This window comes from Salvelinus fontinalis, chromosome 16, assembly GCF_029448725.1.
Source record: "Salvelinus fontinalis isolate EN_2023a chromosome 16, ASM2944872v1, whole genome shotgun sequence".
Taxonomy (NCBI): Eukaryota; Metazoa; Chordata; class Actinopteri; order Salmoniformes; family Salmonidae; genus Salvelinus; species Salvelinus fontinalis.
In genome coordinates, this window is record NC_074680.1 from 15741897 (window position 1) to 15755602 (window position 13706).

General features: G+C 43.0%; 2 protein-coding genes across 6 annotated transcripts in view; one reads left to right on the forward strand and one right to left on the reverse strand.

Annotated features, from left to right (window-relative positions):
• LOC129812702 (glutaminyl-peptide cyclotransferase-like) lies at window positions 1–12427 on the reverse strand. The gene is made up of 7 exons (XM_055864516.1): window positions 12223–12427; window positions 9646–9792; window positions 9154–9435; window positions 8458–8625; window positions 1346–1445; window positions 1109–1225; window positions 1–1025 (listed from the first exon to the last, which is right to left on the reverse strand). Exons 1-7 carry the CDS (start codon window positions 12337–12339, stop codon window positions 847–849), a joined length of 1110 nt encoding a protein of 369 aa, XP_055720491.1. The 5' UTR covers window positions 12340–12427; the 3' UTR covers window positions 1–846.
• A 412-nt stretch (window positions 12428–12839) lies between these two features.
• Window positions 12840–13706, forward strand: part of LOC129812701 (serine/threonine-protein kinase D3-like) — an 84912-nt gene continuing 84045 nt past the window's right edge. For all 5 annotated transcript variants that reach the window (XM_055864512.1, XM_055864514.1, XM_055864515.1 and 2 more), the window contains exon 1: window positions 12840–13114. The gene's annotated coding sequence lies outside the window, so the exon portion shown is untranslated. The remainder of the gene's footprint in view (window positions 13115–13706) is intronic.

The window sequence follows — 13706 nt, forward strand, 5'->3', positions numbered from 1 at the left end:
TTATTCTTATTTTTTGGATCAACATTTATTTCTGAGTCTAATATGGTAGTACAAATTTAGCAGTGTGTATTATTCCAAGATCAGCATCAAAATGTGGCGAATATTGTCATAACAACACAGCAGGCTTTTCAACTTAAATGTCCATCTGACCTAGTAGGGTATAAGGATCATGTATTAACAATACAAATATAGATAATATCTCCTGACCTCAGCAAGTTTTTCTATGCTAATATGAAGTGGACAGTGTAATGCCATGTGCATTCAGATAGAGAGCGCGAGGGCCCCATCAGTTGTTTGTGTGATATAGAATTACAAGGCTTCTAGGAATGACGTCAGGCTCTGTACATTAACGCACCGACATGAGCCACTGTCTCCTGCCACAGCTGTTCCAAACCCTCCTCCAATTAATATCAAAATGATCACCATCCCTCTAGAATGCAGGGTTGAGGCCTCTTTGTATGGTCTATTATCAGCTTGGATTATCAGATAGAAGGCAGACAGTAATGTACCAGTATTAAAACAGAAATAACACAATAGCAAGTCATAAGCCACAAGGTATGGAACTAGTAATCAATGTTTATCTTGTTAATCTATCTGCATCTCTCTCTCTCTTCCTCCTGGCTAGTGGGACACATACATTAGCACAAAGCATGGCTCCTCAGAAAGAGAAGGGGAAGTAGGGACATAGAGAGAGCACTGTGGAAGCAGACACACAGAAGATCCTTTAGGGAAGTCTGCAGGCTAGGGACAGAGCATTGATAGGGCTGTGTGTGTGTGTGTGTGTGTTTGTGTGTGAAGAGAGAGCTGTGTTAAAGGGCCCCAATAGAACCAGTGAAGCCCTAATATTTAGGGGGCATTTTGGGGATTCAGGGCTTGAGGTTTCATGTTGAGGTACTCCAGCACGAACACCTGCAGGATCTTGTTGAGGTTCTCGATGGTGGAGCGGTCCAGGTTCTGCTCGTTGTCATCAAACGTGTGCCACACAGAGGGGAAGGGGGTGGGGATGAGATGGAGGACGCGCACACCTGAGAAGAAACCAGAATACAAAGCTCATTAGTACCCTACAGAACACAGCCAAGCCTATGTTAGACCCAGTGTGTTAGTTTACCTCTGTTGAGGAATGGCATGTGGTCATCCTGCACCGGACCCACAGGCATACCGGGCCAGAAGTACTGTACATCGTTTGGATGGTCCTTCAGGTGGCCTGTGTTGTGCAAACGACGCTCTGAAAAGAGAAGAAACATTCAACATATTAGCTAAGCCCTTTGCACTATGAGAGAGAGAGAGAGACAGACAGAGTGAGCGAGGCTGACAGAATAACAGAGATCAGAGAGTGAGTGCTCACCGATGTTCTGCATTCTGGTGAGCCACCGGGCAGTGTTGGGGAACTGGTTACCAAAGCGTGGGCTGGGGCCTCCAATCAAGTCTAAGAGCAAAAACAGGTCCTGGAGAAGAGGGAGAAAGAAGGGAAGAAGAAGAGGAGGGTGAGCAGAGGAAGAAATTGAAGACAAAGGATCCCCTCAGGTCAGTGTGTGGGGGGGTCCACCAGCCAGGTCTCATGGGAAAGTAATTCTCCACAGCCTGGAGATAACTCCCTAAAAGACCACTACCTCGAAGCTTATGAAATTAAGGATGACATCATGCTACCAGGGCCGGTATTATGGGCGGGCTTAGGGGGCCGCCCTCCCGTACCTCCTTGCCCGTTCAAATAAAATATTTGCATATTGATCATTTATTTGACCGAGACGAGCGCCGATAGAAAGACGCGAGCGAAACCAACTGAGCGAGCGAAAACAGTGCCCCTCTCTGTATTAGTCTGATATGTCTTAATTTCTTCCTTTTAACTTTTTGGATTATGTGTGTATTGTTTTGTATTGCCAGGTATTACTGTATTGTTTTGTATTGCTAGGTATTACTGTATTGTTTTGTATTGCCAGGTATTACTGTATTGTTTTGTATATCCCAGTTAGGGGGAGTGATGAGCTCTACAGCAGAGTCTCACAACTCAACAGTTGAAAACTGTTTTCTGCCCCTCCCAAAAGATAGAATTTGTAGATAATTGGCCTTCTTTCTGGGACTCACCCACAAACAGGACCAAGCCTGACCTGCTGAGGAGTGACGGACTCCATCCTAGCTGGAGGGGTGTTCTCATCTTATCTACCAACATAGACAGGGCTCTAACTCCTCTAGCTCCACAATGAAATAGGGTGCAGGCCAGGCAGCAGGCTGTTAGCCAACCTGCCAGCTTAGTGGAGTCCGCCACTAGCATAGTCAGTGTAGTCAGCTCAGCTATCCCCATTGAGACTGTGTCTGTGCCTCGACCTAGGTTGGGCAAAACTAAACATGGCGGTGTTCGCTTTAGCAATCTCACTAGGATAAAGACCTCCTCCATTCCTGCCATTATTGAAAGAGATCGTGATACCTCACATCTCAAAATAGGGCTACTTAATGTTAGATCCCTCACTTCAAAGGCAGTTATAGTCAATGAACTAATCACTGATCATAATCTTGATGTGATTGGCCTGACTGAAACATGGCTTAAGCCTGATGAATTTACTGTGTTAAAAGAGGCCTCACCTCCTCGTTACACTAGTGACCATATCCCCCGTGTATCCCGCAAAGGCGAAGGTGTTGCTAACATTTACGATAGCAAATTTCAATTTACAAAATAAAAAAAGAAGTTTTCGTCTTTTGAGCTTCTCCTCATGAAATCTATGCAGCCTACTCAATCACTTTTTATAGCTACTGTTTACAGGCTTCCTGAGCCATATACAGCGTTCCTCACTGAGTTCCCTGAATTCCTATCGGACCTTGTAGTCATAGCAGATAATATTCTAATTTTTGGTGATTTTAATATTCATATGGAAAAGTCCACAGACCCACTCCAAAAGGCTTTTGGAGCCATCATCGACTCAGTGGGTTTTGTCCAACATGTCTATGGACCAACTCACTGCCACAGTCATACTCTGGACCTAGTTTTGTCCCATGGAATAAATGTTGTAGATCTTAATGTTTTTCCTCATAATCCTGGACTATCGGACCACCATTTTATTACGTTTGCAATCGCAACAAATAATCTGCTCAGACCCCAACCAAGGAGCATCAAAAGTCGTGCTATAAGGGCCTCCCGGGTGGCGCAGTGGTCTAGGGCACTGCATCGCAGTGCTAGCTGCGCCAACAGAGTCTCTGGGTTCGCGCCCAGGCTCTGTCGCAGCCGGCCGCGACCGGGAGGTCCGTGGGGCGACGCACAATTGGCATAGCGTCGTCCGGGGTAGGGAGGGTTTGGCCGGTAGGGATATCCTTGTCTCATCGCGCTCCAGCGACTCCTGTGGCGGGCTGGGCGCAGTGCGCGCCAGCCAAGGGGGCCAGGTACACGGTGTTTCCTCCGACACATTGGTGCGGCTGGCTTCCGGGTTGGAGGCGCGCTGTGTTAAGAAGCAGTACGGCTGGTTGGGTTGTGCTTCGGAGGACGCATGGCTTTCGACCTTCGTCTCTCCCGAGCCCGTACGGGAGTTGTAGCGATGACACAAGGTAGTAATTACTAGCGATTGGATACCACGAAAATTGGGGAGAAAATGGGATAAAAATTAAAAATAATAATAATAATAAAATAAAAAATAAAAAAGTCGTGCTATAAATTCTCAGACAACACAAAAATTCCTTGATGCCCTTCCAGACTCCTTCTGCCTACCCAAGGACGTCAGAGGACAAAAATCAGTTAACCACCTAACTGAGGAACTCAATTTAATCTTTCGCAATACCCTAGATGCAGTTGCACCCCTAAAAACTAAAAACATTTGTCATAAGAAACTAGCTCCCTGATATACAGAAAATACCCAAGCTCTGAAGCAAGCTTCCAGAAAATTGGAACGGAAATGGTGCCACACCAAACTGGAAGTCTTCCGACTAGCTTGGAAAGACAGTACCGTGCAGTATCGAAGAGCCCTCACTGCTGCTCGATCACTTTTCCAACTTTAATTGAGGAAACTAAGAACAATCCAAAATTTATTTTTGATACTGTTACAAAGCTAACTAAAAAGCAGCATTCCCCAAGTGAGGATGGCTTTCACTTCAGCAGTAATAAATTCATGAACTTCTTTGAGGAAAATATCATGATCATTAGAAAGCAAATTACGGACTCCTCTTTAAATCTGCGTATTCCTCCAAAGCTTAGCTGTCCTGAGTCTGCACAACTCTGCCAGGACCTAGGATCAAGAGAGACAAGTGTTTCAGTACTATATCTCTTGACACAATGATGAAAATAATCATGGCCTCTAAACCTTCAAGCTGCATACCGGATCCTATTCCAACTAAACTACTGAAAGAGCTGCTTCATGTGCTTGGCCCTCCTATGTTGAACATAATAAACGGCTCTCTATCCACCGGATGTGTACCAAACTCACTAAAAGTGGCAGTAATAAAGCCTCTCTTGAAAAAGTCAAACCTTGACCCAGAAAATATAAAAAACTATCGGCCTTTATCGAATCTTCCATTCCTCTCAAAAGAAATTGAAAAAGCTGTTGCGCAGCAACTCACTGCCTTCCTGAAGACAAACAATGTATACGAAATGCTTCAGTCTGGTTTTAGACCCCATCATAGCTCTGAGACTGCACTTGGGAAGGTGGTAAATGACCTTTTAATGGCGTCAGACCGAGGCTCTGCATCTGTCCTCGTGCTACTAGACCTTAGTGCTGCCTTTGATACCATCGATCACCACATTCTTTTGGAGAGACTGGAAACCCAAATTGGTCTAAACGGACAAGTTCTGGCCTGGTTTAGATCTTATCTGTCGGAAAGATATCAGTTTGTCTCTGTGAATGGTTTGTCCTCTGACAAATCAACTGTAAATTTCGGTGTTCCTCAAGGTTCCATTTTAGGACCACTATTGTTTTCACTATATATTTTACCTCTTGGGGATGTCATTCGAAAACATAATGTTAACTTTCACTGCTATGCGGATGACACACAGCTGTACATTTCAATGAGACATGGTGAAGCCCCAAAATTGCCCTCGCTAGAAGCCTGTGTTTCAGACATAAGGAAGTGGATGGCTGAAAATTTTTTACTTTAAAACTCGGACAAAACAGAGAGGCTTGTTCTAGGTCCCAAGAAACAAAGAGATCTTCTGTTAAATCTGACAATTAATCTTGATGGTTGTAAAGTCGTCTCAAATAAAACTGTGAAGGACCTCGGCGTTACTCTGGACCCTGATATCTCTTTTGACAAACATATCAAGACTGTTTCAAGGACAGCTTTTTTTCCATCTACGTAACATTGCAAAAATCAGAAATGTTCTGTCCAAAAATGATGCAGAAAAATATCCATTTTTTTGTTACTTCTAGGTTAGACTACTGCAATGCTTTACTTTCCGGCTACCCGGATAAAGCACTAAATAAACTTCAGTTAGTACTAAATACGGCTGCTAGAATCCTGACTAGAACCAATAAATTTGATCATATTACTCCAGTGCTAGCTTCCCTACACTGGCTTCCTGTTAAGGCAAGGGCTGATTTCAAGGTTTTACTGTTAACCTATAAAGCGTTACATGGGCTTGCTCCTACCTATCTTTCCGAGTTGGTCCTGCCGTACATACCTACACGTGTAAATACCTACACGTACCCTACGGTCACAAGACGCAGGCCTCCTAATTGTCCCTAGAATTTCTAAGCAAACAGCTGGAGGCAGGGCTTTCACCTATAGATCTCTATTTTTATAGGATGGTCTGCCTATCCATGTGAGAGACGCAGACTCGGTCTCAACCTTTAAGTCTTTACTGAAGACTTATCTCTTCAGTAGGTCATATGATTGAGTGTAGTCTGGCCCAGGACTGTGAAGGTGAACGGAAAAGCTCTGGAGCAACGAACCGCCCTTGCTGTTTCTGCCTGGCCGGTTTCCCTCTCTCCACTGGGATTCTCTGCCTCTAACCCTATTACAGGGGCTGAGTCACTGGCTTACTGGTGCTCTTTCATGCCGTCCCTAGGAGGGGTGCGTCACTTGAGTGGGTTGAGTTACTGACGTGATCTTCCTGTCTGGGTTGGCGCCCCCCCATGGTTTGTGCTGTTGTGGAGATCTTTGTGGGCTATACTCGGCCTTGCCTCAGGATTGTAAGTTGGTAGTTGAAGATATCCCTCTAGTGGTGCAGGGGCTGTGCTTTGGCAAAGTGGGTGGGGTTATATCCTGCCTGTTTGGCCCTGTCCGGGGGTATCATCGGATGGGACCACAGTGTCTCCTGATCCCTCCTGTCTCAGACTCCAGTATTTATGCTGCAGTAGTTTATGTGTCGGGGGGCTAGGGTCAGTTGTTTATATCTGGAGTACTTCTCCTGTCTTATCCGGTGTCCTGTGTGAATTTAAGTATGCTCTCTCTAATTCTATCCTTCTCTTTCTTTCTCTCTCTCGGAGGACCTGAGCCAGGACTACCGGGCATGATGACTCCTTGCTGTCCCCAGTCCACCTGGCCTTGCTGCTGTCCCAGTTTCAACTGTTCTGCCTGCGGCTATGGAACCCTGACCTGTCCACCGGACGTGCTACCTGTCCCAGACCTGCTGTTTTCAACTCTCTAGAGACCGCAGGAGCGGTAGAGATACTCTTAATGATCGGCTATGAAAAGCCAACTGACATTTACTCCTGATTATTATTTGACCATGCTGGTCATTTATGAACATTTGAACATCTTGGCCATGTTCTGTTATAATCTCCACCCGGCACAGCCAGAAGAGGACTGGCCACCCCTCATAGCCTGGTCCCTCTCTAGGTTTCTTCCTAGGTTTTGGCCTTTCTAGGGAGTTTTTCCTAGCCACCGTGCTTCTACACCTGCATTGCTTGCTGTTTGGGGTTTTAGGCTGGGTTTCTGTACAGCACTTCGAGATATTAGCTGATGTACGAAGGGCTATATAAAATAAACTTGATTTGATTTGATATTGCTAGGTATTACTGTTTTGTATTGCTAGGTATTACTGTATTGTTTTGTATTACTGTATTGTTTTGTATTGCTAGGTATTACTGTATTGTTTTGTATTGCTAGGTATTACTGTATTGTTTTGTATTACTGTATTGTTTTGTATTGCTAGGTATTATTGTTTTGTATTGCTAGGCATTACTGTATTGTTTTGTATTGCTAGGTATTACTGTATTGTTTTGTATTACTGTATTGTTTTGTATTGCTAGGTATTACTGTATTGTTTTGTATTGCTAGGTATTACTGTATTGTTTTGTATTGCTAGGTATTACTGTATTGCTAGGTATTATTGTTTTGTATTGCTAGGCATTACTGTATTGTTTTGTATTGCTAGGTATTACTGTATTGCTAGGTATTATTGTTTTGTATTGCTAGGCATTACTGTATTGTTTTGTATTGCTAGGTATTACTGTATTGTTTTGTATTACTGTATTGTTTTGTATTGCTAGGTATTACTGTATTGTTTTGTATTGCTAGGTATTATTATTTTGTATTGCTAGGTATTACTGTATTGTTTTGTATTACTGTATTGTTTTGTATTGCTAGGTATTACTGTATTGTTTTGTATTGCTAGGTATTATTGTTTTGTATTGCTAGGTATTACTGTATTGTTGGAGCTAGAAACACAAGCATTTCTTTGCACCTGCGATAACATCTGCAAATCTGTGTACGACCAAGAATCTGTGTACGACCACTAATCTGTGTATTTGATTTGTATGTGTAGCCCATGTATCTGGCATGTCGTACTCTTTTTGGCCAGACAGCATCAGATACATGAGCTGCATACAGTAAGACTCAGGGAACTGTTTTGGTCTCTAGGATGCTTCTCTGGTGAGATCGTTTCAGCCACTTGTGAATCTAAGGAAAGTTGGTGAGTTCACAGTGTCAGTGTCTGTAGTGTCAGATAAACATGCTCTCCATTATAGAACATGTAACCTACTGTAATTGAAGTGATTTGTTTGACAGCCAGACGAATACATCATGACTGATTGTGTTCATGCCACATTAAAAGGTAATATATTTGTTTAGTTAAATTACGTCTTTACCCCCCCCCCTGACAAAAAATGCCCAACCAACTGACTCATTCTGGCGCTAGTCCTGAACACTAGCACCATGCCAAATTCATGACCCCTCTCTAAAACACACATACCTCACTGCAGGACTATGAGCCTCTCTGAAACAGTCTCCTTTATCTCTTCCCTGACAGGAATGGTGCTCTATTTGTTTAAACAATAGTAGTACTATCTCTCCATAGCTAGGATACGGCTAGAATATTGTAGATGGCATGATAAATGTCCAAATATATTCCACTACTCAAGCCTCCCCAATGGTTGCTTGTCAAGGCTGAAAGATGCGTTTATAAATCAAACATATGAAGGACAGAGGCTTTAAGATGGCCCATCCCTGCACTGCAACTGGGTGAATATTAGGTCCCCATATGCTGAATTGGCTGAATTTGTGCTTAGTTGTTTGAATATGTGCCTGTAATGCCTGACATACAATGCCATGTAATTCGTTGGTGTCTGAGGCTCCAGGTGGGTGTGCTGTGTTCTCCATCTTCTGGGCCAGGTGGCGGGAGCCGTACAGGGAGTCTGTAGAGGTCCACTGGAACAGAGCCTCCTCTCCATCAAAGAACAACAGCTGGAGAGACAGGTTGGGATTGGATCCCTGGTAGAGGATGAGCGGGAGAGTGAGACAGAGGGAGAGAAAAAGAGAGGTGGGGGCAAGAAAGTGAAAGAGATGTTTATTAGTCACTGCAAACAGTACTTGGGGAACTACTGGTTTGAACTTTTAGCTTTGCTGCCACCTATTGGTTTAAACAAAACACTGCTATGAAGAAATCGGTATTCAGTTTGTTAATTCAGGGTGGCCTTTGTCACAGTCTGTGGTGTCAGATAAACATGTCCCCTGGCCTGACCCTATGGCTGCCCCTGTCACTCAGGACCCATCCCCTCAGATTGAGGTCAGCTGCCCCATGGAGCAGGGCAGCACAAACAGCAATGTGAGGAGGCTCTGTGACTGCTATGTCATCTCTTTCCATCTCTCATCTCTCAATTCTTTGTTGATCTTGGATACAGGTGTGTAAAAACTTTGAGTGGGTTTTTACAAACTTTTCTGATCTAATATTGCTCATCAAACATACATTACTGTACAGACTAAAGTGGACACATGAGAAAATTCTAAACCTTTCCCCACCTTCAGAGTCTTCAGCTCGTGGTCCAGAGCCCGTACCAGCTCCAACATCATGGCACATGGCACAGCTGAGTCCGTGGCACCCAGGAACTCACGCCCATGCCACTGGGGAGGGTAGTACTTGGAGTCGTAGTGGCACGCCAGCACCAGACGGCGCTTGGCGGAGGGGTTGAGGGTAGCGATGATGTTGTTGAAGGTCATGGGACCGTAAGGGGTGTGTGACTCAAACATGTCCTCCTTAACATCCCAGCCTGCCCTCAGAGAACCCAGAGTGCTCTTGATGTGCTGGTGGGAAACAGACATGTTGTACAATTAAATAGACAAAGCATTGGGGAACACATTGTCAAGCGTTTATCCTGGTAACTGACTAAAAAGAACTGACTAAATCCCCTCTCCTACATACACTATACACTGACGAGTCTAATCACGCCAATGACATTATAAGTAGACCGCACACAGTCGATTGTTCATGCTGTCAGCCATAGGGATACCGACCTGTTGCGCTGCCAGGCTGCCTGCAGAGTTGGGGTACCGTGTCACTAGCAGAGGCCTGAGGTCCCTCTGCCACATCTGGTTCAGGTCTGTGTGTGACAGGACCCTGGTGATGTCACTGGAGCTGAGGGTGCTGGGCTTGTGGCTGATCTAGACAGACAAGGTGAGAAGAAAGAAGAATGCACAAGATAATCAGGATTAGGGGTGCTCTGACAACCATGAGGACAGGAACAAGTGGCTTTTCTTCATTACCACCTGTTTAGTTGAGACAGAGGCCCTGGCAGAGAGGCTGTCATTGAACGAGGCACCACGGATGCTCCTCATTAATCAGAATCAGTTCAGCCGAGGTAGATTAGTTCAACCTCTCAGAAAGCGATAAACAAAGACAGCCATGCAGGGAAACTAATACCGTGGCTAATCACTACGACCTTGTTCCAATATCTACCGTGTGCAAATGGAAATATATATTTAGAACACTGTGAAAGAACATTGCGTTACAGTTGCAACTTGCACATCTTCAAAGTAGAGAAACGGAAATCTCTAGTGATGCATTCAAATTGAGGAACAGGCTAGGCAGGAAATACACATGACGCATAGATCGTTACAGTCTCTTAATATACTGTAGCTTTGTCGAATATAGAGTACAGGACATAGTCTACTGTATGGTTTCAAACGGTCGGTTTACACCTTGCTATACAATCATTTGTATAGTGTGTCTGGCTGATGTCTACCAAGACAAGCTACAATACAACACAATATTTGCTTTATTGGTCCATTTTTTTGTTTTTGCTGTCACAGTACCCAAGCTACATCATTAGACAAGGTTAACCAATCGTTGAAAAACCCAAGGTTACCCAACAATTGAAAAATCCAAAGTGACGCAAGTGAGCTAGTTTATTCTTGTTTTCATATAGGAATGATACACTGTGTGTACATTTATGGTTTGACAAGACTGTTCATGACTGATTTGACAAGATCGTGTATGCCTGTAGTGAACTCAAGCACCTTTGCTGCGAGACATTTCAAGAGACAAGCAGCAATCACAGATCCAGGAAACAAGAAACAAGGCTGTAAATAAACTGGCAGGATACTACAGCTGCTGCTTGTGTGAAAGGTATGCTAGCAGACAGGTCAGAAATATGAAGGGTGCTTGCTAATACATTTCCCCTGCCTCTCACAGGGAGCTTCCCACAGATACATGATGGAAAGATCTTTATACCTTCTTGGAAGACAAAGCATATCACAATTATTTTGTAGGCTTGATGATGAGGGAGAAAAACAAATAAGTCCACAAAATAAGTCTTAACAGCATTCTAGGAAGAAACCCATGGACACAAGGTATTGATCATATTCCATTCCACCTGCCCCGATCCTTTTTGTTTGGTCTCAAAGTTCACCTGCCTCTTGTGCAGTGATCCTCTGTTGTCCTGGTAACTGGGACTGAGCGCCAGGACAATAAGTGGTAGAAACAAAGATGGTGAATAAGAGAATAACACCAACATTTCAACACCCTTCCCCTGTAGCCTGAACTGTGCTCTGAAGATCAGCAGCTCTCTATTGTTTCAGTGTATAATTTGCATGTGGTGATCTGGCTGAGGAGATGATCTGTGTTATGAAACTGATGTCTGGGTTCTCTGGAGCTGAAAGGTCAACATCAATATGAACAGAGCATGGTCTTTCTTCTCTCTCCATTCAGCAGGTTCCATTGCCAAAGGTAATACAGTGTGGTCTAATAACATATTAACACATGGGCTATTAACCAATGAAAAACAGTAATACACTGGTTATGAACCTGTTGATAATATTTAAATTGGTCACAATCATGTTTTGTTATAGGATTAACTTTTGAAACATGCCCTGCATAGGCCTACTCTTGTCATTTCTCTGCCAACCATCCCCATGGTTTGATCACAGAGACCTAAAGACAACACTGTGGGGATACTGTATTGCAATATCTCTTTCCAAGAGGTGTGCTTTAAGGGAATGGGCTCACACATTGATCTGAGAAAGGGTTAAAAGGGGCTCCACTTTAGATCTATAAATATCAAGATCTGCAATTGGTGGATCAATGATGACTGTGCTGCCATAGCAACGAGACAAAGAGAAGAGAGGATGAACAACATTGGGACCTGAATGGCCAAGCACCCTTTATCTCAAAGAAATTACACATCTCTTGCAATGAAGTGTAGGCCTATTAACGATGCATTAAATGCCATTTGAGGTGAGAGTTGTAAAAACAAACTGTGGTTTGTTGTTATTTTGAATGGATTCTATTATTTAAATGACAAAACTGTGAAAATAAATGCTTTGTAATATTATTAAATATAGATAAATTATTACTGTCTCTATCTCATTGCTGTCTCTCAACTCTCATTAGTCATTCATTGCCTTTTTGCCCACCTGTCTCTTTAGAAAATTACAACTTTTTGACATTTTCTAAATTAATGTAGGCTATAGCAATCATATATGTTATGCAATAGAAAGGATGAATTTGGTAATAACTTTTTTTGTTTTGATAAAAGCAACAAGAACATGCACACAATCATTGAACCCTGTACTGTAATATTTTTTGTAGCCTACCTTATCTTGTGTCCATGGGACCTGCGCTCTCTGTCCATTGATATTATCGATAAATGTTGCACAAATGCTCACTACATAAAATAAATGTATAAGCGGACTGGAGCGACGTTCAGTCATCGTGGCGGTTTCTCTCACTGAACATTCAAAGCTTCTCCTCAGTGTAATCTCGGATCATGTGAAAAACATGAGGGAGGACCAGAGGCATTTTACAGGCGTCACTGTTTTTTTTTTTTTATCCCAAGGCGCCACAGAGCAGAGGGTCTTATTTATGTGAAATTGCCTTTTTGGTTTCATGTTTGATTTGTTGTGAAGGCTTCAATTCGATTTTGCTGATAATAACATATTAGATCAGAAAAGCTTGCATCTATAAATGTATCTGCATTTTATGAGGCATGGTAATCAAGCGATACAAGTAAACGATTGTAGTTAAAATGTAAGCATAGCCTTTCCAAGTGAATTCATAATTTACATTTGAGATATTTCAATTAGCCTACATTCCTATAGTAAAGTAATCAAACTGTGGGAACTGAACTGCGCAGCGACAACAGCGTATGCAGTGCCTTGATCTCCCGCTTGATTTGATGTGGCGCGGGAATAGACTACTGTCATTGGAAAGCACCCCCAATTGGCACTTGGTCTCATCCCACGTGGGTCTCTTCTGTAGACCAGGAAGTGCCGAGTCCGACTTCTACAAATGACAACAAACATTAATCACTAAAACAGTTGCAATCTGTACGATTGTGGCATTATTTCGCTAATTGTGTAACAGTTTTGTATCTCACGTGTTCTATATCGTATTGCAGCTATGTCGGAAGAGGTTTCCTGTTTGAAGTCACGATTTATGGAAACACAGATCGTTGCATTGAATGATAAATTGGCCCCAATAGGAAAGGTATGTCTCTCTTTACATTGATTGAATACCAGTAGGCTAGTTAGCTGTTGCCTAGTGCTTGCTGTGGCTATCAGCAGACAAAGTTACAGTGTGGGGTTGGGTTTGAGCATAGAGATAGATAGAGGACTCTAGTGCCAACAAACCGTCTTAGCATGGGCAGCGCCTTTGAGGACTTACTCAATTTTAAAGTGGTCAACTGGGTGGGTAGTAAGGATGTGACAAATGGACAATTTTGCTTAACGTTTAAACAGCCGTTTTTTAAATAATTTCCCCCCCGTTAAAATTATAAGAAAAAATCATTAAATTCCACATCAATTTACATTACAGAATAATAGTCCTATAACATATGTATGACCGCTAGGGCTGGGCAAGGAAGTTATATCTACCGCAACCCATTACAGACATAGACCGCAGCTACAGTAACATGTTGATAGTGACAATTGGTAACTTTAAAAAAAGTAACAGTAGAATTCTGCTATGGCATAACATTTAGTGTTTTTTCCCTAACAACAATAAACATCGCTGATTGATGTGTTGTTTTTTATGCAGTTTTTTATGGTATGGTAGCTAGGTGTGTTTTATTTCTACTAAA

Excerpts from the sequence above, each read along its gene's own strand:
- LOC129812702 (XM_055864516.1), bottom strand. The coding sequence starts at position 12,339 with ATGACTGAACGTCGCTCCAGTCCGCTTATACATTTATTTTATGTAGTG. Across the intron at positions 8,626-9,153 it reads ACGAGCTGAAGACTCTGAAG|GGATCCAATCCCAACCTGTC; the intron begins GTGGGGAAAGGT and ends ATCCTCTACCAG. Across the intron at positions 1,226-1,345 it reads CACCAGAATGCAGAACATCG|AGCGTCGTTTGCACAACACA; the intron begins GTGAGCACTCAC and ends TTCTCTTTTCAG.